The 24422-nt window shown below is 41.5% G+C and overlaps 1 protein-coding gene across 4 annotated transcripts; it reads left to right on the forward strand.

Moving 5' to 3' along the window:
• Positions 1 to 4660: 4660 nt before the first annotated feature.
• Positions 4661 to 18451, forward strand: mmadhcb (metabolism of cobalamin associated Db). Of its 4 annotated transcripts, none has more exons than XM_037110404.1 (9): positions 4661 to 4896; positions 5230 to 5287; positions 8235 to 8379; positions 11931 to 12148; positions 12519 to 12538; positions 12587 to 12624; positions 12863 to 12993; positions 16419 to 16505; positions 17764 to 18451. In XM_037110404.1, exons 2-9 carry the CDS (start codon positions 5270 to 5272, stop codon positions 17956 to 17958), a joined length of 852 nt encoding a protein of 283 aa, XP_036966299.1. In that variant the 5' UTR covers positions 4661 to 4896; positions 5230 to 5269; the 3' UTR covers positions 17959 to 18451. The 4 variants fall into 4 exon arrangements, with proteins under 4 accessions (XP_036966299.1, XP_036966300.1, XP_036966297.1 ...); XM_037110405.1 differs by adding an exon at positions 17284 to 17321 and having other exon boundaries at positions 4664 to 4896; positions 12519 to 12624; positions 17764 to 17902; XM_037110402.1 differs by having other exon boundaries at positions 4677 to 4896; positions 12519 to 12624.
• Positions 18452 to 24422: the final 5971 nt, after the last annotated feature.

A 24422-nucleotide genomic window follows, 5' to 3' on the forward strand; every position in this document is an offset into this window, starting at 1 on the left:
TAAAGGTCCCATATTATACTGTTTTTCATCAATTTCACACAGCTGTCAGAGGTCCAACAACACTGTATTCGAAATGTATTGCCCCAAACCCATCTGTGGTCCTGAATTTCAGCTGTCTAAAAGTCACTCAAGCAGGCTGTTGCACTTTTACAGTTTTTTTGGATTGCATGAACACTAAAATCAAAAGTTGTACACAATTATAAAAACCTTACACTCAAGGAGCAAAACTCCGGACCGGATTAGCACAACTATAAGCACAATATCAGCTTCACACTTTTTGCAAATGACTGCACACAGTAAACTGCAAAACACTAAACACACTTGTATACATTAGACACAGATGCATATCTTGATATCACTTCCTAGCAAAATCAGGTTCAAGCACTACAAAAAGGCAGCAGGTGAGTTCACCTGTCTTCTACCACAATGGAACGAGTAAGACGAGGAAGAGTAAGAATGAGAGGAGGAATTCAAAGAGAAGGAGAAGGAGGTGAAGGCAGAGGCCATGCCAGAGGTCAAGGTGGAGGTAGAGAAGAGGACGAGGACGAGGCAGAGGCAGAGGCAGAGGCAGATCGGAAGCAGGAATACATGCCCTAAGAAGGAGAGGACCAAATTTATCAAATGAACAACATTAGTTGACCATGTGGTGAACCACGGACTGACGCTGAGGGAGGCTGGGCTGAGAGTTCAGCCAAATCTTAGCAGATATACAGTGGCATCTGTGATCAGGACATTTCGACAAGAAAACAGGTAAAAACAAATCTTTCTACAAAAGTAATCATCTGCTTAATATGTACCATATCAGCACTGTTCATACTGGTTCCTGTGACATCCTATGTATTTCTTTCCACATAGGATTCAGGTTCGAGAGTGACAAGGAGGGAGGGGGCCTTTTTTCACACAAGAACAAGAAAGAGCAATAATAAACATGGTTCTGGCCAATAATGCAATAACTCTCGGAGAAATTCACCGTGGTTCTTCCCTTGTTGTCTTGCTAATTAAGATATCGCCTGTGATGTTGACGGAATTCTCTGGCCTGATCCAGCTCGGCGAAGAGATAATACCTAATATTTTCCCTGCTGGATTTTCTTTTCTTTTTTTCTCTGCATCCCTACGCATTAGTGCAACTGGGCAACAGCTGATCTGAGAGCGGCGAAATACAGTGCGAGGCCCAGCTGCTGGACGAGAGGTTTACTTTAGATTGAAACAAAACTTAACAGACACAATTCAGACACAAGGCAACTCAAAGTGCTTTATGGCCATAGGTGTTCAATTGGGTTCAGATCAGGAGACATACTTGGCCAATGAATCACTTTCACCCCGTTCTTCAGAAATCCAACAGAGGCCTTAAATGTGTTTAGGTTCATTGTCATGTTGGAAAAGTGCACAACGATTTAAGGGCATGGAGTGACGGTAGCATCTTTTCTTTCAGTATAGAGCAATACATCTGTGAATTCATGATGACATCAATGAAACGCAGCTCCCCAACACAAGCAGCACTCATGCAACCCCACATAAGGACACTGCCACCACCATGTTTCACTGTAGGCACCATGCATTTTTCTTTGTATTCCTCACCGTTGCGACGCCGTACAGTTTTGAAGCCATCAGTTCCAAAAACATTTACCTTGGTCTCATCCAAAGTATAGAGTCCCAGTAGTCTTCATCTTTGTCAGCATGGGCCCTGGCAAACTCTAGGCAGGCTTTTTTGTGCCTGGGCTTTAGGAGAGGCTTCCGTCGGGGACGGCACCCATGCATGCCATTCCTCTGCAGTGTACGCCGTATTGTGTCACGAAAAATAGTCACCCCAATTTGGCTCTCTGCTTCCTTGGATAACTGCAGTGAACTTGCATGCTGATTTTCTTCGACCCTTCTCATCAGAAGACACTCCTGTCAAGGTGTTAATTTCCGTGGATGACCTGGACGTCTCTGTGAGATGGTTGCAGTTCCATCTTTTTTAAGTTTTTGTACCACTTTTGCTACAGTATTCTGACTGATAAGTAAAGCTTTGCTGACCTTCTTGTAGCCTTCACCTTTGCGGTGTAAAGAAATCATTTTCTTTCTCAGGTCTTTAGACATTTCTCTTCCATGTGGTGCCATTGCTAACAACATGAAATGGGAAGGGGTTTTCTACACCCTTTTATAGTCAGCTGTCTGCTGGACACCTGTGTAATGAATAATCAGACTCACCTGTGGTTGATTATTGTTAAATTAGACATTTGTAGTCTAAAATGTAGCCTTGCTCCAGAGAATTTCAGTGGGGTGTACTCATTTTTGCATCACCCTAATTTGAGTAAAACTGAAAATTTTGTTCTCTAAGTTATATTATTAACCTTACTTTCATGTTATAAGTTAAACAGATGTTATATAAAACTCGGTCTTATCAACATTTTTGAAATTGAGATATTGTTTAAAATATTACTTTTCGAAGGGGGTGTACTCATTTACGCTGAGCACTATACAGTATATATATATATATATATATATATATATACACACACACACACACACACACACACACACACACACACACACACACACACACACACATCCACTCTAACCTTTACAGGTGAACTTAATGTGACCTTCTCTAAACTTTTGAATGCGCATGTCCAGCAATGTTTCAGTACTTTCTGCAAACTTCACAACAGGTGTTTGATCCATGAATCGACCAATAAATATCCTGGTTCAATTAGAACTAATATTTAAACAGTGCTTCTCATCATGCTGTGCACATTTTGACATGAGAACAAGACGACACCCAACAGCAGTACCTCGCCATTGCAAGGCTTCAAACAGGTTGTTCTCAGATGGAAGTGGCCACTGAGCTTAGAGTGTCACAGAGTGTCATCAGCAGGTTGCAACAGAGACACAGACAGACTGGATGAGTCACAGAAAGGCATAGAAGTGGACATCCATTGGCCACATCCCACACTAATGACCGCTTCATTGTGAACAGTGCCCTGTGGAACGGATGATGAATGCCACTCAACACCCAGCAAATTTAAGGGAGGTGAGAGGCACCCAAGCGTCACATCAGACTATTTGAAACCGTTTACATCAGCATGGTCTGTGTGCTAGATGACCCGCAAGGGTACCTGACCACACCACCAGGCACAGGCGTCATCGTCTTGCATGGGCCAAGGAGCATTTACACTGGACGAGGGACCAGTGGGCCTCAGTGCTGTTCTCTGATGAAAGTCGATTTACGGTGAGCAGAAATGATGGCCAGGAGAATGCTATGCATCAGCCACTGCTGTCACCAGAGGAGCCTTTGATGGTGGTGGTGTTACAGTGTGGGCAGGTGTGTCTAGTCAATATAGACCTACACTACACTTTCTGAATGGTACATTGACAAGCCCATACTACTTGAATAACATCATTAATCCAATCATTGTGTCCCTGTATGAACAACATAGGCCTAATTTCATCTTCATGGACGACAATGCTCCCGATCATTGAGGGCGCATCATTAGGGAACGGCTGCTGGAGTCTGGGGTACTCATATGGAATGCACTTTCTCCAGACCTGAATCCCGTAGAAAACCTATGGATCAGCTGAGTCACCTTGTTGAGGCTCGTAACTCTGTACCCCAGAACCTCAATGACCTGAGGATCACCCTTCAAGAAGAGTGGGATGCCATGCCTCAGCAGACAATAACTTGACTTGTGGACAGCATGAGACATCATTGTCAAGCTGTAATTGATGCTCAAGGGCACATGACAAGTTTTTGAGACACTGAGATTCTTTGCTGTGGTGTACCCACCACTGTGGTTGGCTTTTGTTTCAGTAATCACCATTGCATGCTTCTACTTAAATGCCCTACTTTCATGATATAATACCACTATAGCTTAACCTTTTGTGAGTAGTGTGTGTGTGTGTGTGTGTGTGTGTGTGTATATATATATATATATATATGTATATATATATATATATATATATATATACAGGGTATATATACATACGGGGTTTCCCCCAGAAAACTTCCTAAGCCCGGTGGTAGGTTGAAAGGGCGAAGCAGGTTTTTTTTTGTGACAGGGACATGCTCCATATTGCCGCAATTGACAAACCAACTACTGGATATTTCATAATAGATATTTCATCATTATCAGTGACACATATTTACATTTGAAACAATGTGGCATTGTTTACATTTGCTTCTGCTTGCTGCCATATTTATACTGGTGCGATGGTGAACGATTAGTACATCTTGCCCACAAGTAGTGCAAGGAGCTTTAATAAAAGCTCTATGGCTTGTGTTCATGTCAGGAACCTGAGACAGTGCAACATGCTTTGATTTCTTGTAGAAACTATGACTGCCAAAGTGTCGGTTTTTTACATGCCAAGGTTTTTATACACACACACACACACACACACACATATAACACACACACACACACACACACACACATACATATATATATATATATATATATATATATATATATATATATATATATATATATATATATATATTCTTATATATATATTCTTATATATATATTCTATATATATTCTTCGACTTCGACGCCTCCAGAGGGCTTTTTACATGCCAAGGTTTTGCACTTTCAGTAACAAAGACTTCAGAACAATTACACATCAATGGTGAAAAGGTTCCTCCTGACCGTTTGGTGGCGGTAATGCGCATTGAAATAGTATGTCAACCGCAAAAGGAGACCAATCTCTCCGTTGCGCATGCGCTAATTCAAGGTGAATCGACCATTGGAGGAATGGTGGAGCTTCAGTCGTGTTAATCCAAATATTTAACGATTTCAGTCTTTAAAAGCGTCAGTTCGTGTAGTAAAAATATCACATGACGTCTTTTTTTTTCGGTGTCCTAACGGTCAGTAATTAACGCTGTCAGTTACCAGCTGGTTTGAACTTCAGAAAGTTAAGGTAAGTTCATGTTTGTTTTTTTTCTGTTGGCTCCCAGTAATCGGTAACGTTTGCAACGTTACTATCAACATATTTCGATTGTAACGCCGAAATCGAATCTTTAGTAATAGCTCCCTTGATGTAGCATGCGGCAGCAAACGTTGTAAGTAGGCGAGCTGGAATTCTATCGATGTCTCTAAAGCTGATTTTTCTCACAGAGTATTCATTGACACGCTGAAGGCTAAAACGTCCACGCGTTGTTCTTTCCCTAGTTGAGGTTTTAACATTAGTTGTGTTAGTAGAATAACCTTTTTTGGAATAAAGCTCCTGACCTGTCATCATCTACTCCTACAGAAACGAAGTGGACACTGCAAGGAAACGGAGGCAGACAAAGATGGCCCGTGTAAGTCGAGTGCGTAAAACAGAAATGTGTTTATCCCTGAGACGACTATAATATTCAGTTCAGACATCGAGGTGTTTGATCAACGTCATGTTTAAGCATCGAGTTGAAAGGCAGCATTTACGTTGTATTAATGGTCACCCTCCCGAAAAAACCTTAAATAAAATGTCCATTTAACTCTGACTTGCATAATATCAGTAGAGTTGAATTTACACATTTATGACAATGGCAACAAAAAAAATACTTTATAAACACTAGTATGGAAGGTTGTTTTATTTTCTCATTGATTCAGGCTGCATCAAAGGGCTGACACGGTCCACTCGATTCGGTCTCAAAATTCCCAGAAGGCATTGCTTTTTAACTTTTCCAAAAAAATAAGCAAATTTAAAAAATGCAGGTAGATTTGTTTTCTTTCAAACCATGCAAGTTTTTGAACATCTGAATAAGACATTTCACTACAAAATAATGCAGACAGATGTAAAGGTTTATGGCTGTAGACTGTAGAGTGTAACCATGACTGTGATATAGAGACTCATATGTGGTAAACAAATACTGATCAGATTGCTGTGCTGTTGAGTGGGATGGAATTAGATTAATTGGCTGTCATTTAGTGTAAGAATATTATTGACGGGCAATCAGAAAACCGCATGACTGCGACAGTCATGCGGTTTTCTGATTGGTCGACCGGCCTAAAGGCCCCCACACACCGCCCAGACGTCCAGCTCCCTTATCCGACCACTCTCCGACCACGCTGTTGCCTCTTGTCTGACCCATTCGGCAGAAAAGTTGCATTGAAACACACCGCTTCAACATGCTGCCAGCTCCACGGCAGTGTATATGTTCCACGCTTGCACGAGATGCAGTAAGCGGGTGGCGCTTGTGTTGTTGACGCTTCTTGTGTAAAACAACTGAGAAAGAAACGCCAGCCGGACGAACTCTCCCTATCACTAAACGCAAGAAAACAAAAATAGGTTTGTCTGGCTTTGAATACGGCACGTTAACAATATAAAGGAATATAAAAGAAAAAAGGAGAAAAAGAAAAAATCAATTTCATCAGTGCGTAAGTTTCAAAAAGGATATTTTCTTACTTGAAGAGGAATCTTACAAGTGGTTCAGACCTCCGGAGACCATTAAAACTTGGAGCCGCCAAAAACTAAGCAAAGTACGAAATAAATGAGAAAAATAAGAAGTTAGGCATGTTCAGAATAAAGTTAGTAAGAAAGTAGGAAAACGAAGAGCGGGTAGCAAAATGAAGAGAGAAGAGGGCAGAGCAGTGGGATGCTTGCTCTTTTAATGTTGGAGCTGAAGACAGAACCGAGGGCGGCCTGGTCACGTCACTTCCTCCAGTGAAATCACAGCTCATATTACCGACTTCTTGCTTTTTGAATCAAACTAATGGTTTAATAAGTTTTTAAAAATTGCGGTTGAATATTTGGTCTCACATCAACATTTGTTACAGGAATACAACAAAACACAACCAGAGTTGCTTAATAGGCAAAAAAGTGATTATTGGTTATAATAAATCACAATCACAGGTACATAGGTCTCAGCAGCACTGATGGCTTAAGCATATTTCGTATAGTGACGACTTATGTTTCACAGACATGTACCAGAGTTAAAAGAAACTATATGTAACTTAAAAATAGATCACATTCCGTTAATGATGTCCATTGAAAATTGTACCAAAACTTACCAGGAGGTGGCACTGTGTCTTCACCAGACCCTCAGACATTAAAACAAGAACTTATAACTTGGGTCAGGATTAGATTTAAAAGATAAGAGACATATCACGGTGTAGGTCTGGTCCTGCTGTTGAAAAATATATTATTAAGGAGGAGATTAGGTTACAGTTTTGTATCTTTCTTGGATTAGGAAAGAGATCAGGACTCTTTCCACTTCTCTGTTAGTATAGAAATGTTTATGACTCTCTTTTATGGTCCTTGATTTCACAGTAACTTTGGGACAGTCAGATACTGGTGGTCATCCTTAACACGTGCCTCCTCATCAGCAGACACCTTACAACACAGCACTGTAGCGTGTATGACTCAAAATGAATAAAAACATAGTTAAAACAGTGTGTTTGTGCAAGTAGCCACATACCGGTTTGTTGACAACCATGTCCTCCGATAGCTAGACCGAACTAGTCAATCCGTCCAGCATGTGCTCAACAGGCTTAACAGGCTATTGTAAGTCTCATGGCTCATGACAGGCTGTAACATGGACATGTACATTATGAACAGAAAAACCAAAATGCTGGAACACGTTTCTGTCTCCGCCAGTGAGACTGGTGATGAAAAAATAAGAAAATCATGGTAAAACAACAAACTTCTAAACTGCTCAAGGGGTTCACATACTTTCAGTCAGCACTGTATTTACATTTGAAACAAGTGGCATTGCTTACATTTGCTTCTGCTTGCTGCCATATTGATGCTGGTGCGGTGGTGGAGAGACCCAACATGAGCGTTTAGCACATCTTGCAGCTTCAATAAAAGCTCTGGTTAAGGATCCCTGCGTTGTCTGCTGGCGATGGCTGCGACAGGCTTAGCAAAATATACCTGAAACTTTGACTTTATTAAAACAGCCGATGTCACGCCACTGCACTCCTGGTCAGCAGGGGAACAAGCGGGTTCAACGTCTCCACCTGTGTTTGTCCGACTTCTGAGAAAAAAGGTGTTTTTTTGGGCTTTTTCTTTGTGACATCCCGTTCAATCACAAGTAGCCTAGTTTGCGTGTAGTGACAGTAGCAGTGGTTTGTGGGGTGCTAGGTGATGAAAAAGACACCTGACCTCAGACCTGCTGTGTTAACATGTTGATCGTAAGATGTTGTCATTGCACTTCACCTTTGTTACTGATGTATATAAACATATTTTGAATGAATAAATCAATAATGCTTAGCCTGGCAGTGGGAAATTTAAGCCTGGCGGGCCTGCATTGATGTGTTTGCATGTAATGTGTTCAGGTGATGTGCAGCAGAGCCAGACTGGTCACTTACCTCCCAGGTCTTCATGTCTTGGTGCATCGTGTGGCTGGAGCCAGAACCTTGTCTACTGCTGGATCCCTGGCCTTTGATGAACCCCACGTAGCCATCACTACTTCTGACATGGGTATACCATTGATTTTTATGCTTCTGCATATATTTTCCATGTTATCTGTCCATCCACCCATCCGTACAATTTTTGTGAACACATTATCTCTTGAAGACCCTGAGAGAATTTCTCCTAATTTGTTAGAAGAAATTGTTTCTGTGGTCAAAGGTCAAGATCAATGTGACCTCAAAAAACATGTTTTGCCATTACTCCAGAATTCATACACTAATTAAAATTTCATACAAATGTCTACTAGATAACATGATAAAGCTCATTGTTTTTTCTGATATTAAGCTTCAGGTGATGCATGTGATTAGGCTCTCTATCAATTTCCTGTAAATGGAAATTATTCCCTGGAATCATCTCTCTATAAAAGCAAGGAATCTCTGTCTGTCTGTGTATGTGTGCCTCAAATATCTCTGCAGATCAGGGTCAGACTGACCTGAGATTGTCAACATGGCTGCTGCTTGGTTCAAGGGTGTGCAACGTTTCATTTGTTTGGACTACAATGATACCGATAATGAATTATTTCAGAAATGCTTCACGAATTCTGCTAGCCAGACCGAGTCTCTTCCGGTCTGAGGAGATCCGGATACACAAGGACAATAAACTGGAATTGGAATCTGGATGTTCATGTGTAGCTAGTTGCTGGCCCACCTCCTGACTCAACGGACGCACCGGCATGTCTAAAACCGGACCTTACAAAAAACAATGTCCGCCACATTTTTTCGCTAACATTGCCATCACGTTTGCTTTGTGTCTGGTGCAGGAAGAAACAGTAAAAACAGGCTTTTGTCACAAAAGTGTCTGCAACCAGAAACTATTTGCAAGCAAAAAAAACACGTTCCTATTGGTGAAAAAGGCACCACACCAAGCAATTACATAATTATATGACAAACCACATGATTTGGTTGCTGGGATACAGGGGAAGTTGTGGGAGGGACGTTTGCGGAAGATTGACAGCAGCAGTGACGGTGACAGAGACAATGACAGAGGCTGCGAGTTTTGAGAGTTGAGAGATTTGTGACATTTGGCGTGTTTGAAGTGTATAGTTAGTGTGTTATGTAGTGTTTGGTGTAGTGTGTTTAGTGAGTCAAAACAATGAGGAGACTGCTGAATGCTGAGCAGGCAGGAATGAGCTGAGGAGCCCTGAGCCTGAGGCATTGCCTGCATTTAAATGTAAATAGTTACATATAACTTTGTAAATTCCAAAAACTCATATTTAGCAAACAACAATTTAAATTGGCATTATAAGTAATAAAAATGGTTCATTAAACATATTTGTGGTTTTCACAGTAAAAAAAATCTAACTTTTTCCTACTCGGATTTTATGTTTTTTGTGATTTTAGGTCCATTATGTTAACACAATATGTTGAAATGAAAAAAATAACTGTACAGTCACACATGTAAGGTTGTGCTGAAAATAATGACACCAAACAAGGCAAGGCACGGTGAAATATGATAGTAAAATCAAAAGTAGTCATAAACGGCCAATTATATCCCTGATGTCCCACCTTCAAACACAGCCTCATTGGCCATCCATGAAAAAGCTACTTAACCTCCCACTTTTCGATAGGAATACATGCTTCCTACGGGCACTGCAGTAGTACATGTCAGTGAAGCCATAACTCTCATCACAGTGCAGTAGAAAGACCCAAACATTGATGCTGCGTGACCAGAGAAAAAAGGGGCTGTGGTGGTCCCTTTTGCCCAGATGGTGGAAAAGAACCAGATTGCACTGTGACACACTGGACCAATTTACACCTCCGCTGATAGATGACATACAGTCGGCTATCTAGTAAAGAATAAGGTATGACATCTAGGTTTCTGAAAACATTTGAGGAGAGAAATAGACAATGAACAGGATCACGGTTCATTTTTGGTCAGTGCTGCCTTGTTTTATAGTTTGATCACAGTTTTTCCAGCCTCTGTTTTCACAGTACAGAAACAAGTTGCCAGGCCACCTCCTATTCACGATCTCTCTCTTTTGCAGCTAGATATAAAAAATCAAAAGATAAATAAAACAAATAAAAGAATAATGTGTGTGTGTATGTGTATGTGTGCGTAGAAGTAGTGTAGTGTAGTATAGTAACATAATCTTGGTTTATAGTTAGCACTTGTCCTGGGCGGTATGACCAAAAATGTATATCATGGTTTCATGGTATATGACGGTATTTTTATTTTCATGCATAATCAGGTGTTCACAGCATTTTCTACTGGTTGAGAGAGGAATTACTAGCCCCTTTTAGATAGAAAATACGACACATTTGCTGCAGAGTAAAGGCTGCACTCTGGAGGTTTAATATTCCTTCTTTTGCAAAAGCCTCCACTTGGGTAGGCATAAACACATGATGTGATGTGAAGCACAAAGTTGGGTGTGAACAGCGAAGTACAACATATGCATCGAAAGAAATGTGGCGACACTTGATAGATTTACTTAATTATAGAGCCGTGGCCCATACTCTCACCTCCTCCGTCAAACACACACCGATGTTAAACCCCCGCTATTAAAGGAAGCAGCGGAGCGCCTCGCGTTAGCTGCTTCAAGCAACAGACAGCTAACAGGAAGCAGGTTGTATTTGTCTTCAAAATAAGAGCTTCACATTGCACCCCCATTCGAACCTAGCAGGGGGCTTTTAATTTGAAAGTAGCGACCGTTAGTAGCTTGCCGCTACAACAACAGGCTGACAGCTTCAGAGTTAGCATCTCCTGGATCTCAGTGGCTTTCCAGTTGCTGATCTTGACATCTGCTGATGAAGTCATGAACTACAATGTCTATCCTAGCCATCTTCACCGTAACTTAACACCAGAGCACTACTGTTTACCCTCACCATGCCTCGCAGTCACATGAAACATGGTGGGCATGCTTTTCTTCAGCAGGGACAGGGAAGCTGGTCTCAGTTGATGGGAAGATGGATGGAGCCAAATACAGGACAATCTTGGAAGAAAACCTGTTAGAGTCTGCAAAGGACTTGAAACTGGGGCGGAAATTCACCTTCCAGCCTGACAACGAGCCTAAATATACAGCCAGAGCTACATTGGAATGGTTTAGATCAAAGAGTATGCATGTGTTAGAATGGCCCAGTCAAAGTCCACACCTTAATCCAATTGAGAATCTCTGGCAAGACTTGAAAATTGCTGTTCACAGACACTCTCCATCCAATCAGACTACGGTAAGCTTGAGCTATTTTGCAAGGAAGAATGGGCAAATATATCAGTCTCTATATGTGCATCGCTGGTCAGGATTTACCCCGAAAGACTTGCAGCTGTCATTGCAGCCAAAGGTGGTTCTACAAAGTACCGACTCTGGAGGGTGAATACTTTGGCATACCACACCACATTTTAAAAAATGTTTTAAAACCAATTATCATTTTCATTCCACTTCACAATTATGCACCTCGTTGTGTTAGCCAATCACAAAAAAAATCCATTGAAATACATTTACGTTTGTGGTTGTAACTTGACAATGTGGAAAAGTTCAAGAGGGGGTAAATACTTTGGCAAGCCACTGTATTTTCTGTGAAAGTAACTTTTTCATGTACTTTTCTTAACATTCCTCCCTTGTTAAGGACTGCATACAGTGTGGTCTGATAAGGGCATTGGGCCTTTTGGACCTCAAGACCAGCGCTTCCAGCCACCTGGTAATGTCGGTTTTGACTGCCACCTGGAAGGAGTAGCAGAGCAGAAGAAGAACTCTGCATACACTGTGGTCCCTGAGGTGCTGTGTCCCCTGTCCAGCAGTGAGAGACGCGAGTTCATCGCGACTCAGTTCACTGGAGACTTCTTTGTAAGTGAAATAATATTGACATCACTATATATATATGTGTGTGTATATTATATGTGTATATAAAATATATATATATTATATATATATATATATATATATATATATATATATATATATATATATATATATATATATATATATATATATATATATATATATATATATATATTATATATAAAATAGCACATTACAAGCGCTTTTAATTATCTCATCAAATAAGATTAAATTCTTTTAAAGTGAGGCCAAGGTTAGGGAAACAAAATATCAAACAGTAGTGCTTAATAGCTTATCCACTGGCTCTTCTGACACCAGTCTGTTTGTTTTTGTCTGTGCGTGCGTGCGTGCGTCTGTGTGTCTGTACTCACTGCAGGAAAAAGATGATCCAGCCTCGTCTCTGAATGTCAGTAGAGCTGAAGAGTACTTTAAATCCAGTGTGGAGTGTGCCATTCAGTCTTGCCCAGAACTACTAAAGAAAGGTACTGCAATGATACTGCACACTGCAGAAATGGCCTCTTAGTAAACATAATAGCAATGAAATGGCCAGTGGCCAAGGGCCTCTACATTTCCTATTAATTTTTTAATCCCATAGCCCTAAAAAATATTTAATGTTTAAGTCTTCTCTACTGAGAAGATCTTCTGGCATCTGTAATGGCCCTTATTGCTGATAAGTTGTTTCTGTCTGATTTGTATGTCTCCTGATAATGTGATAAACAGATATCCAGTCCATGTTTCCTGAGGCTCCATCTTCTGAAATGACGGTTGTCACAGTCACTCAAAAGACACAGAATGATATGACATCGTGGTGCTCTGAGGTGGAGCAGGAGAGAGAGCAGATGCTTGACAAGGTGAGTTGCTAGCATATATCAAGCAGTAATGATGCTGCTGTAGATGAGCTATTTTTCATGTTTGGCAGTTCATACTGCTTGGTCAAAGTTAAGCTTATATATACTGTATCATCAGGAGGCCATCTCTGAGTAAGGCTTAGACACCTCATTTAATATTTGATAAAACGGTATACTACAAAATCTGGTCAACCCTGGAGCACAAGCACTCTGGATTCCAGCCTTGCTCTTAAACTAATCTCAACAAATTACTTGGCACCTCATTCACAGCTACTGAAGTTTAAGATGCTATGTGGGGTCAAGGTGAAGTCCGACCAATTACCCTATCAGCATCTGCCCCCTATAACACCGCAGTGATAAGCTGGAGTTTGCACAGGACATGAAGAGTGCAGATGTTTTCCTTTGTACAAAGAAAACAAAAATGACCATGGACCTCAGCCTGCAGTCTTACCATAGAATTTGCTTAATGAGCAGATGATTCTTAGCTATGAACCAGTCTAAGCCATCATGATCTGCTGCTGTTGCAGCTTTTGTAGGAAATCCAAAATACCCTGTAGGTAGCACAAATGTGGACTGAGGTCCTTTGCCTCAAATCAGCCAGCAAACAACCTGCCAACATGTAGGGTAAGCCCAGGAAGTGGATGGAGTACCCTGGATGGTCAGGGTGACCGTGGATGGGAGACCCAGACTGCCTAAACCCCATTTTTTTTTAGATCATTGACAAAAAGATCACATCAGAGGCAAATCGCCTGCATTCAAGAAGAGCTTGCAGGTGTGCTGCCAACAACTGCTGGACATCTAGCAGGTTCAATATCTGGCTCATTCACTGAAAGCTTAAAGAGCCAGGAACAACTACAGCCAATGAGAGCAGACATGCCTCTTTTCTCCTTCCCTCCTCTGCTGTCATCTGTAGGAGCACTCTGAACATAATCAGAATACAGAGTGAATACACACGTATGTAGTCCCCCCAGGAATCCGCAATCGCAGAATTTCCCGCAGATGTCTCGGCCGTCCGTGGATTCAAAGACCTTCCCCGGAATATCACATTTTGCATGTAGTTTTCATCCCGGCCGCAAAGTGCACACAGTATTCCGCCCCTCCCACACACCGCGCTGATTCACTACCACACCGCCAATCAGAACGGCCATTCAGCAGGCTCACAACCAATCAGAGAAGCCCATGGCTCAGACGTCCGACAGCCCTCCTCCTCAGACTTTGCATGCTGAATCAGAGCCGACAACTTTCGCACGGCTCCAAAAGCTTCCGATGCCGCTGAACACACCAAACATATTTGTTCCCGACCTCGTCCGAGTCTCCCCAAATGCTTCAGACGTCCAGCGGTTGGGCCGGTGTGTTCCTGCCTTAAGGCACAGGAACCAGGCAGGACGTCCTCCAGACCACTGGTATTCTCTCCTGACCCAGGCTCAGGTTGTACAGGTGTTGTAGGACAGGAGACAGCTGGCTGACACATGTCCTCAGGATGCTGGGGCTGATACCGTCAGGGCCTGCAGCCTTCCGCTGGTGGAGTCTCTCCAGCTGTCTCGTAACCTGGCCTGCAGTCACAGTCATGCGGGGGAGGGTGCTGGTGGAGTGGAGGAGGAGGAGGAGGAGGAGGAGAGGTGCTGCACAGGAGAGCTTACATCAGGGGAGTGAGGGGGGAGGGGAGGAAGCATTTAGGGCAGTGGAGGTGTGTGGGGGTCTGGAGGTGTCGGGGAGATGACAGAAGGCTGACCCTCTCCAGGCTGTCTGATGACTGTCTGCCGCTCACCTCATCACCCAATGATCTACTTCATTCCAGTCCACACCTCCCTCACATTGTTCTGCTGGAGTTTGGCCTCCAGCTTCCTCCTGTAGGTCTCATTACAGGCCCTCAGCATATCCCTGAGTTCATGCTGCACTCTCCTCAGTTCTTCCCTGTCTCCAGACCTGAACGCCCTCTTCTTCTTGTTCAGAAGGGCTTTCAGGTCATTGGTGACCCACGGCTTATTACTAGGGAAGCAGCATACAGTCCGGGTTGGCATGGTGGTGTGTTCACAGAACCTGACATATTCTTTGATGCAGTCAGTCATGCTGTTGAGATCCTCTCCATGTGGCTTAACAAGTACATCCCAGTCTGTCAACTCAAAGCAGTCCTGTAGTGCATCAGCAGCCTCCTGAGTCCACCTCCTCATGCTCCTAGTATGAACAGGCTGCCGCTGAACAAGAGGGACATACCTAGGGGTCAGCAGGACCAAGTTGTGGTCAGATCTTCCAAGGGGGGCAGAGGGCTGTGGGACTGTGTGCATCCTTAGCATTTGCATACGAAAGATCCAGTTATCATCTCTGGTGGGACAGTCAACATACTGGTGAAATGTTGGGAGGGTTTTGTCCAGTGAAACGTGATTAAAATCCCCAGTGATGACAATAAATGTGTTAGGATGCTGCGTCTGCATCTGGGCATTAGCGGAGTGGACGTCACAGGCCACCGCTGCAAGGGAGGGGCAGGCTGTTGGATTGTATGCGTCCTTAGTATTAGCATACAAATGTTGGAAGTGTTTTGTCCAGTGATGACTATGACGGCACTGGGATGCTGTGTCTGTATCTGGGCAACAGCAGAGTGGATGATGTCACAGGCCACCGCTGCATCAGCTGAAGGAGGAACGTACACACCCATAATGTTAGCGGACGTGAATTCCCGGGGTAAATAATACGGTCACATCCCCACAGTCAGCAGTTCAATGTCCGGGCTACAGAGACATTCCTTTACGTGAACATGTCCAGGATTACACCACCTCTCATTCACTTACAGTGCAATCCCTCCTCGCTTCTTCTCTCCGCTGCTTATCACGTCCCTGTGAACAGTGCTGAAGCCAGGTACCGCCACGCTGTGGTCCGGGATGTGTGAGTGAAGCCAAGTCTCTGTGAAACACAACACACTGCACTCATGATATTTCCTCTGAGTCTCTATCAACCGGCAAGCTCGTCCGTCTTATTACCCAGAGACCTCACGTTCCCCGTTCGCCAGTACAGCCGGTTTATACTCCTCTTCTTCGCCCTCCATTACGCTCCGGCTGTGCAGCCCCAGTGTCTCCTCCTCAGCTCCTCCGGGACCTCAGGCCTGGCTTCGGGCAGCAGTGCAGGTTTACACAGCACAATCAGCTTGTCGTGTGTGTAAACAATGTCCTCTCTGATGCGCTCCTGATAACAATAACAGAAACAGCATAAAAACTGCCACAAAAGTTTAAAAAAAGAAAGTGTTCATCTTCTCAACCAAATTTATTTTCTTTACAATGGTGGAGAGAGCAGGAGAGCACAATAAATGTTATTCAGTATGTTCCCATAATTTAAGTGAAGTGCATTAGATAAAGCAAATCAGTAAATTATCAGTGAAACACAATTACTAATAATGACATTACTGACTGAGACTAAGTTGTTCCTCTTCTGTGCAGTTTGTTGATGGAGCGAAGGAGATCTGCTACGCCCTGCAGAGAGAAGGATTCTGGGCTGACTTTATTGAACCGTCTTCAGGCTTGGCAGTAAGATAACACAATTAATACTGTAGGAGTGACATAGGTAAGGAAGGGGTTTGATAGCATTTATTGAATCTGGAAGCAGTTCCAAATACTTTTATCAAATATGAATCCCTCATCAAATCTTTTAAATTAGTTTGTTTGGTGGAATTAAGACATCTTCAAGACAATTTAAACAATTCAGTTTTTATTTTTTCTTAGCTCAAACCTTGACCACAGAGGTCTCACCACATATTTAGTCAGTGGGTTAGTCAGTCAGTCAGTCTTGTTAATGCTTGTATTGCTGAAACAGCGCAATGTCAGTTCATCCATGGATTAATTTGCTTTATAAGGAATTGTTTCAGCCGGAGAAGCTAGAAATCCAATTCTACCAAGGGTTAGGGTTAGGAACAATCACAGTCATTGTGGTCAACTTATGGACATTGTATTTCACATATTACAATATGTGCAGTAGGGTTTATAAATCTGAAACCACTAGTCAAAATAATATTTTTTGTTTGGTTTCAAATGTGACACTGTAGAAGTTGTGATAATGGACACAAACAACTTTGATCTTTGACTGCGTTTCTCAGCTATTTATTTACACAAAAAATGCCTCGATGGGTCAGGACTTTTTTGGCAGCAAAAGCGGGACCAACACAATATTAGGCAGGTGGTCATAATGGTCTTCCTGATGTGTATCAGGTGTATGTATTTGTTCTGAATTTGATACATGCAACCTGTCCCAAAAAATTTGGGCATGGGCATGCTAACCAGTCTGTTTCACCACCTTTTCCTTTAACAGCACTTAGTAAGCATATGAGAACTGAGGACTGCAATTGTGTAAGTTTTAAATCCCTTGAATCTCTTGATGTATGACTTCAGCTGCCTATCAGTCTGGGGTCTCAGTTTTCATAGTTTGTGTTTCATAATGCACCAGGTCTGGACTGCAGGAATACCGGTCTAGTGCTGGCACTCTTTTATTATGTAGCCATGCTTTTTTATTGTGCAGCATGTCACTTAGAATTGTCTTGCTCAAATAAGCAGGCACATCCCTGAAAAAGACATCATAGGGATGGAAAAAATGCTGCACCAACACCTGTGCGTACCTTTCAGCATTATTGGTGCCTTTTTTCTTTTCTTTCTTTTTGTTTTTTTCAACCTTTTACACAGCCTCCTGACATCTTTTAAATACGGGTTGCAAGCAACTGCTATTTTTGTGGAGATGGATGTGATCAGATAAGTATATAATAACTATATGACAAGTGTGTGTTTTCATTTGCAGTTCTTTGGCTCATACACGAACAACACACTGTTTGAGACAGATGACCGATACCGTCAGCTGGGCTTTCAGATTGAGGACCTCGGCTGCTGCAGAGCGATCCGGCACTCCTTGTGGGGGACACATATTTTTGTGGGTGTAATATTTACCAATGCATTACCCAATAGCCTTATCATGCAGAAGTTCCAGGGCAGCTAAACAAGCCCAAGAACACAGGGTTGCCAGTTGAACTGAACATTTAACTAAAAAATGCATATGGACTGTCTGTTAGAATGATAAAACTTTAGTCAATAACATCATTACCACCATCTTTTAGAGCATCACATTCTGTTTGTATAAGTAAAAGTTGATATTGATTGGGGAATGGCATGAGTACTTGGGCACTCAATTGGACATGAGAACTTCAGGAATTCAGCATATAGAATCACATTTTTTTGATTTTTTGATCAAAAAACTAATTCATCATAAAATGTTATTTTCCCTGTTTTGTGTTGAGGTAGGCTAACCTAAACACCTACTGACATGTTTGAGTGATAAGTTTGGACCCTGTTCTCAATTGTATTATTATTATAATTATTATTATTATTATTTTAAATGCATTCAAGCATTAATTTTAGTGCAGTACTTGACTGGTCTAAAATCTCAGAGAAGTACATGTCAATGAAAATTATTAAAAAATGCTTGTCTCCAGTATGTGTATGTATGTGTGTGTGTGTGTGTGTGTGTGTGTGTGTGTGTGTGTGTGTGTGTGTGTGTGTGTGTGTGTGTATATATATATATATATATATATATATATATATATATATATATATATATATATATATATATATATATATATATATATATATATATATATATATATATATAATTTTTTTTTTCTAAATTACTGAAATGCTGCTGTCATCTCAATAAAGTTTTTATTTACTGCACTGCAATTGGTGTTGACTCCCTGTTTGAAGGATCATGTGCTTATCCAATTTCTTTCCTTCTCTCCTTCAACTTATGCTTAATCAGTAAAGCCTTCTAGAAAATGCTAATCCTAAAGCTACTTAAATGCAGGTATAGTATACTACAACCACGGGCAACAAGGTAGTATCAATTTGGGATTTTACAGGAAAGGAGCAATTGATTATTAAAGTATTTCTGGAAGTACAGGGCACGTAAAACTGGAAATAAAAGTGAAACTCTCGCCAAAAAGCAAACTAGGCTGTATTTGTGAATGTATATGAGTCAAGCCTTTGTGTAAATGCATAATTATGACGAACGAGCCACTTTTAAGATTTACCGTAGTTTCATTTTCGGGCAAGCTAATTTTCAGTGGGGTGCAGGGGCACTCTTATGCTAGCATGAAAATGGCTATTTCTAAAACACTAAGAAGGCTTGACACATTTCTGTAGGTAGATATAAAAACGTAAACTTTCATATCTCGGTCAAAGTAAATGTTGTTAACACAACATTTTAGATCCTTGGTTGCCATGAGACTGGGAAGAGATGAGCAGAATTTTGGCAAATTTTGCACACCAGTGGGCGCTAAAAATATGGGAAGTTTATATCTCTTGAACGGCTACACCGATTTTTACAAAATTTGGTCGGTATGATGTAGGGCCAATCCTGACGCCATATCTTGAAAGTGGTCATGACTGGTCAGTGTGGTCAATGTGGGCGTGGCTTATTACAAGACAAACAACAAACATTAATTTCAGCCAAACTATTATGCTGAGAGCTTTGAAATTTAGATGGTACATATAGAATAGGACACATTTCTTCCATACCAAAAATTGCACATGTACTCCACTAGGTGGCGCTATAATGGATGCAATCACATTTTTGCCTGTAATTTCCACATTTTAAATAACACATTTGCAAACCTTATATCCATATGTTCCCTGAATAGAGCTGGGTTTTCTGGCATAGAACACGCCCACTTCTGCTGCACATTTTGTTCGCTAAATTGCCACATATACAAAACCTACTTTTTCAAACTCCTCCTACAATTTAAGCACCATCTGCCTGAAACTTTGCACATAGAATCTCCAGATGTTTCTGATGGAAAGTTGTCAAACGAATTTTGGCACTCCAAAAAATCTGCTAACCAAACAATCTTTTTTGCTAGCTAAAAAACACATGTTTCGTATTTCGGTCAAACTAAATGCTTTCAACATCAAACTTAAGTCAGTTGTTCCTGAAGTCATCCAGAGGCTCTCTGCCAAATGGTGGTGCAAATTGGCCCACAGGTGGCACTATAATGGATGTAAATGCATTTTTGCCTTTAACTTCCACATTTTTTAAGAACACATTCATAAACATCATATTCATGTATTTCCCGAATAGACTGACTGGCATAGGCCCCTCCCACTTCTGCTGCACTTTCCCTTTGCTAATTCACCACACACATCAACATAAATGCATTTTTCCTCATTGCTCTCATTTTTTGTTGCAATAGAAATGTAATGAAACAGTACTGATGTGGGGTCGCTCCTGAGGCCAGCCATATAGTTAAGTAAAAAGTGGTCAAAATGGGAATGATTTAGTACAACAAATCCAAATCGGCACACATTCAGCCTTTTGCACTTCCACTACACTTCCCATTACAGCCAGTTCCTCGGCTCAGACGATGGCTTGTGTCCTTACTTTTGCCCCGAGCCCATCATCCTTTGGGGCAAACTTCCATTGGCTCTGCATTTCGCAGGGGGCTTGGCCCCCATTCATAACTGCTTGCTGTTATAGTTTTAATTGATTTTTTTAATGACTCAAAATAATGACTGTTTTTCCAGCAACAAAATGCGCATCTTTCTCCTCCCTCCATTGTTGTTTGTGTTTGTGTCGCTGCGTGGCCTTCCACGTGACTTGTCATCATGCTGAAAACGTGACTTGTCGCACACATGACATCACTCACCGAGACGCAAGTATAGTATAGTATAGTAATGCACAGTGACTTGAATAAGTAACTTTAATTTGATTATTGGTTTGGAAATTTTAACCCGGTAGATTACTCGCTACTGAGAAAAGTGGTCAGCTCATGTGTCTGGCCGGGCCGGGCCAGGCTAGGACTCAACATGCACGGGGTCGGGTCGGGTCAGGTCGGGCTTGATTTTTTGGACCTGATCTAAGCTCTACTACAGAGTCACACGTAAGTTTAATATCATATATTGAAGATAGGAGGTTACCGCCGGAAAATGTTCCCACACTTTGGACGTGTCTAGTCTCGCTTTCCTGCTCTCCTCAACATGTTCCACCATCATTCATATTCTTCTTCTGCTGCTGCTTCTGGTGCGCATTCTGGTAGCTGTGCTAAAGCGATTTGCTCTGGCTCAAATTATTTTTTTAAGAATGATAATAATAATAAATACGACGCATTAGCGCAACATATTTGCGTCAACAAATTATTATTGTTGATGTAATCATTATGTTGACTAATCGTTGCAGCCCTAGTCTGTACACATGAACATGGGTTCGATCTCCGAGTGCGACCAAACAGGTAGGAGGTTCATCATTACTCTGCTTCCTGTTAGGTCGCACTCGGGAGTCGACACTTTTTGTCTGGCATGACAGCGGCACGCTGGAGAAGTTACTGCTAATGTGAGTTGTCCAAAAACTCTCTTTTTAGTAAACTCTGTGTACACAAATAATGTTCTCATTGCTTGTGTTCATGTGTAGATAACCTGGTGATACTACGAGCAAAGTTTCATGTTGTGTCGAGCCTTCTTAGGGTTTTGAAAATAGTGATTTTGATGTTAGCTAAGAGTGGTAAATCTTAAAAGTGACTCTTTCATTGTAATTATGCATTTACACAAAGGTTGGACTCATATACATTCATAAATAAATGTTGGTTGCTTTTTGGCAAGAGTTTGACATTAAGTTTGGGGATATGGTGTCAACAACATTGACATACACAGAAGAACCTGTGAAATTACTATAATAAGACAAACTGTATTTCAAAACCCTGACATTCTCTAGAAACAGTGGGGTACAACAACAAGTACTCTTGGAAAATCTGTTGCCTGATGACTGGTTAACTCAGTGTATTCTGGGATACAGAGACGCTTGAAGTAAAGGGGTAAAAATCTTGCAGCAATAAGGGACTTATTAGTCATACAGTTACATGCATTGGAAACTCAACAGGATTAAAGGCAGCCAACAGTGTATGTTCTGTGGATCGACTATATCAGGTGCTGTTCTTTCCAGTAATTGATGAGAATTACAGTAAAACAAATATACATTGTCCCTTTCAGTAACTAGATAAGATTGACCCAGCAGAATTTCAGATGTCCATCTTCAAAGAGAGATTTGAGGTGCTCAGGGTTGTTGTCCTGTTGAAAGATGAACAGTGGCTCCAGTCAGAGGTCAAGACCGCTCTGGAGCAGGTTTTCTTCCAGTATGTCTCTGTATATTGCTGCATTCATCTTCCCCTTGAACCTGACTTGTCTCCCAGTTCCTGCTGCTGAAAAACATCCCCACATCATGATGCTGGCACCACCATACTTCACTGTAGGGATGGTGATGGCCAGGTCATGAGTGGCGCCTGGTTTTCTCCAAACATAAATCTTGGCATTCACGCCAAAGAGTTCAATCTTTGTCTCATCAGACCAGAGGATTTTGTTTCTCATGGTCTGAGAGTCTTTCAGATGCCTTCTGGCAAACTCCAGGCAGGCTGTCATGTGCCTTTTACTAAGGAGTGGCTTCTGTCTGGCCACTCTAACATACAGGCCTGATTGGTGGAGTGCTGCAGCGATGGTCATCCTGCTGGAAGGTTCTCCTCTCTCCACAGAGGAACCCTGGAGCTCTGTCAGAGTGACCATCGGGTTATTGGTCACCTCCCTAACTAAAGCCCTTCTCCCCCAATCACTTAGTTCAGAGGGACAGCCAGCTCTAGGAAGAGTCCTGGTGGTTCCAAACTTCTTCCATTTATGGATGATGGAGGCCACTGTGCTCATTGGGACCTTTAAAGCAGCAGAAATGTTTCTGTACCCTTCCCCAGATCTTTGCCTTGACACAATTCCTTCGACTTCTGTGGTCTGACATGCACTGTTAACTGTGGGACCTTATATAGACAGTTGTGTGCCTTTCCAAATCACATCCAATCAACTGAATTTACCACAGATGGACTCCAATTAAGCTGCAGAAACATCTCAAGGATGATCAGTGATAATAGAATGCACCTGAGCTCAATTTTGAGCTTGATCGCAAAGGCTGTGATTACTTATGTACATGTGATTTCTTCGTGTTTATTTTTAATAAATTTGCAAAAATGTCAAAAAAATGTTTTTTTAGTTGTAATTATGGGGTATTATGTGTAGAGTTTTGAGGAAAAAAATAATTGAATCCATATTGGAATAGGGCTGTAACATAAAATGTGGAAACAGTGAATGTGTGTGTGTGTGTTTATGTACAAAATGAATAGATTAATCCTAGTTTATAGGGAAAATAAAGTTTCTTAGTGAACCATATTAAGCATTACTATTACCTTAAAGGGATATTTCGGTGTAAGTTTAATCCATAGTCTAACACACCTTGAAGAGTATTTAGCATTGCCTGCGGTTTTGTTTATTTTTATGGGGATATGGATATGGAGAGATGATAGATGGAAGGAAGGGGAGATGGAACCAGCCTGACAGAAACCAAAACCAATAAGTAAGCGGTGAAGTGAACGTGCAAATGTCTTGAATAATGTAATAAGGTCACAAATACATTGCAAATGTGTTATACTTATCTCACCTTGTACTCGTCTTGTGTGGAAACAACTACTTCTTGAAAATGGTGGGAATAATTATCACTAATCACCAAGGCCTATCTTATAACTTATAGAGTAAGACTTGCTGGTTGGTAACTACAGAAAAGAAACTGAGCCAGTCAGCAGTATCTATTTGCTGACCACTGTAAATTGAGAACTCTAAAAATGCTAAAAATGGAATACAAAAAACCTACTGCATGAAGAGAAGATGGCAAGAATCGGATGAGACCTTCCAGTTTACCCCTTAAAGATGCTGTAGCTGAAACAAGAGAAAGAGCAGTTCCCCTCAATCTGTAAAGAAAGTGTCCAGGTAAATTGTTGAATACATTGATAACTTTGTCATCATTTTGTCACCAGTTTCAAATGATATACTATTAGAAAGAGACGTTGTATGACATTTCTGCGTTATATATCAATAATATGTATTATACTGCTTTAATGTTCTAAGTGCATAATGGCAAGAATATTTCGTGATAGTTTGAATTTTAAAAAGATCACAAGACAAAACTATTTAATGATTCTTTGCAGTGTCCATTTGCATGTCTTTTTCTTTTTGCTTCAGGCGTGAAGGGCATTGCCTTTAGACTGCTCAAGCAGGTAGGTGACTCCAACAAGTGAGACAGCCAATGAAAGAGTACAACAGCTAGTCCCCCCAGGAATCTGCGATTCCGCGATTGCAGAATTTACCGCCAATTTCTCAGCCGTCCGCGGATTCAAAGACCTTCTGCGTGCGGAATATCACACTTTGCATGTAGTTTTTATCCCGGCTGCTAGATGTCAGTGTCAGATAGACTGGGCTGTAGACTCACAGTAGAAGTATGCCACATACGCAGCTGACCCTGGTTCGGATCCTGGCCAATGGACCTTTGCTGCATGTCGCACCCCCTCTCTCCCCATTTTATAATCTATCCACTGTCTAAATAAAGGTGTC

Source organism: Acanthopagrus latus, chromosome 9 (genome assembly GCF_904848185.1).
Source record: "Acanthopagrus latus isolate v.2019 chromosome 9, fAcaLat1.1, whole genome shotgun sequence".
Taxonomy (NCBI): domain Eukaryota; kingdom Metazoa; phylum Chordata; class Actinopteri; order Spariformes; family Sparidae; genus Acanthopagrus; species Acanthopagrus latus.

Excerpts from the sequence above, each read along its gene's own strand:
- mmadhcb (XM_037110402.1), top strand. Across the intron at positions 8,380-11,930 it reads CATCACTACTTCTGACATGG|GACTGCATACAGTGTGGTCT; the intron begins GTATACCATTGA and ends TCCCTTGTTAAG. Across the intron at positions 12,149-12,518 it reads AGTTCACTGGAGACTTCTTT|GAAAAAGATGATCCAGCCTC; the intron begins GTAAGTGAAATA and ends TACTCACTGCAG.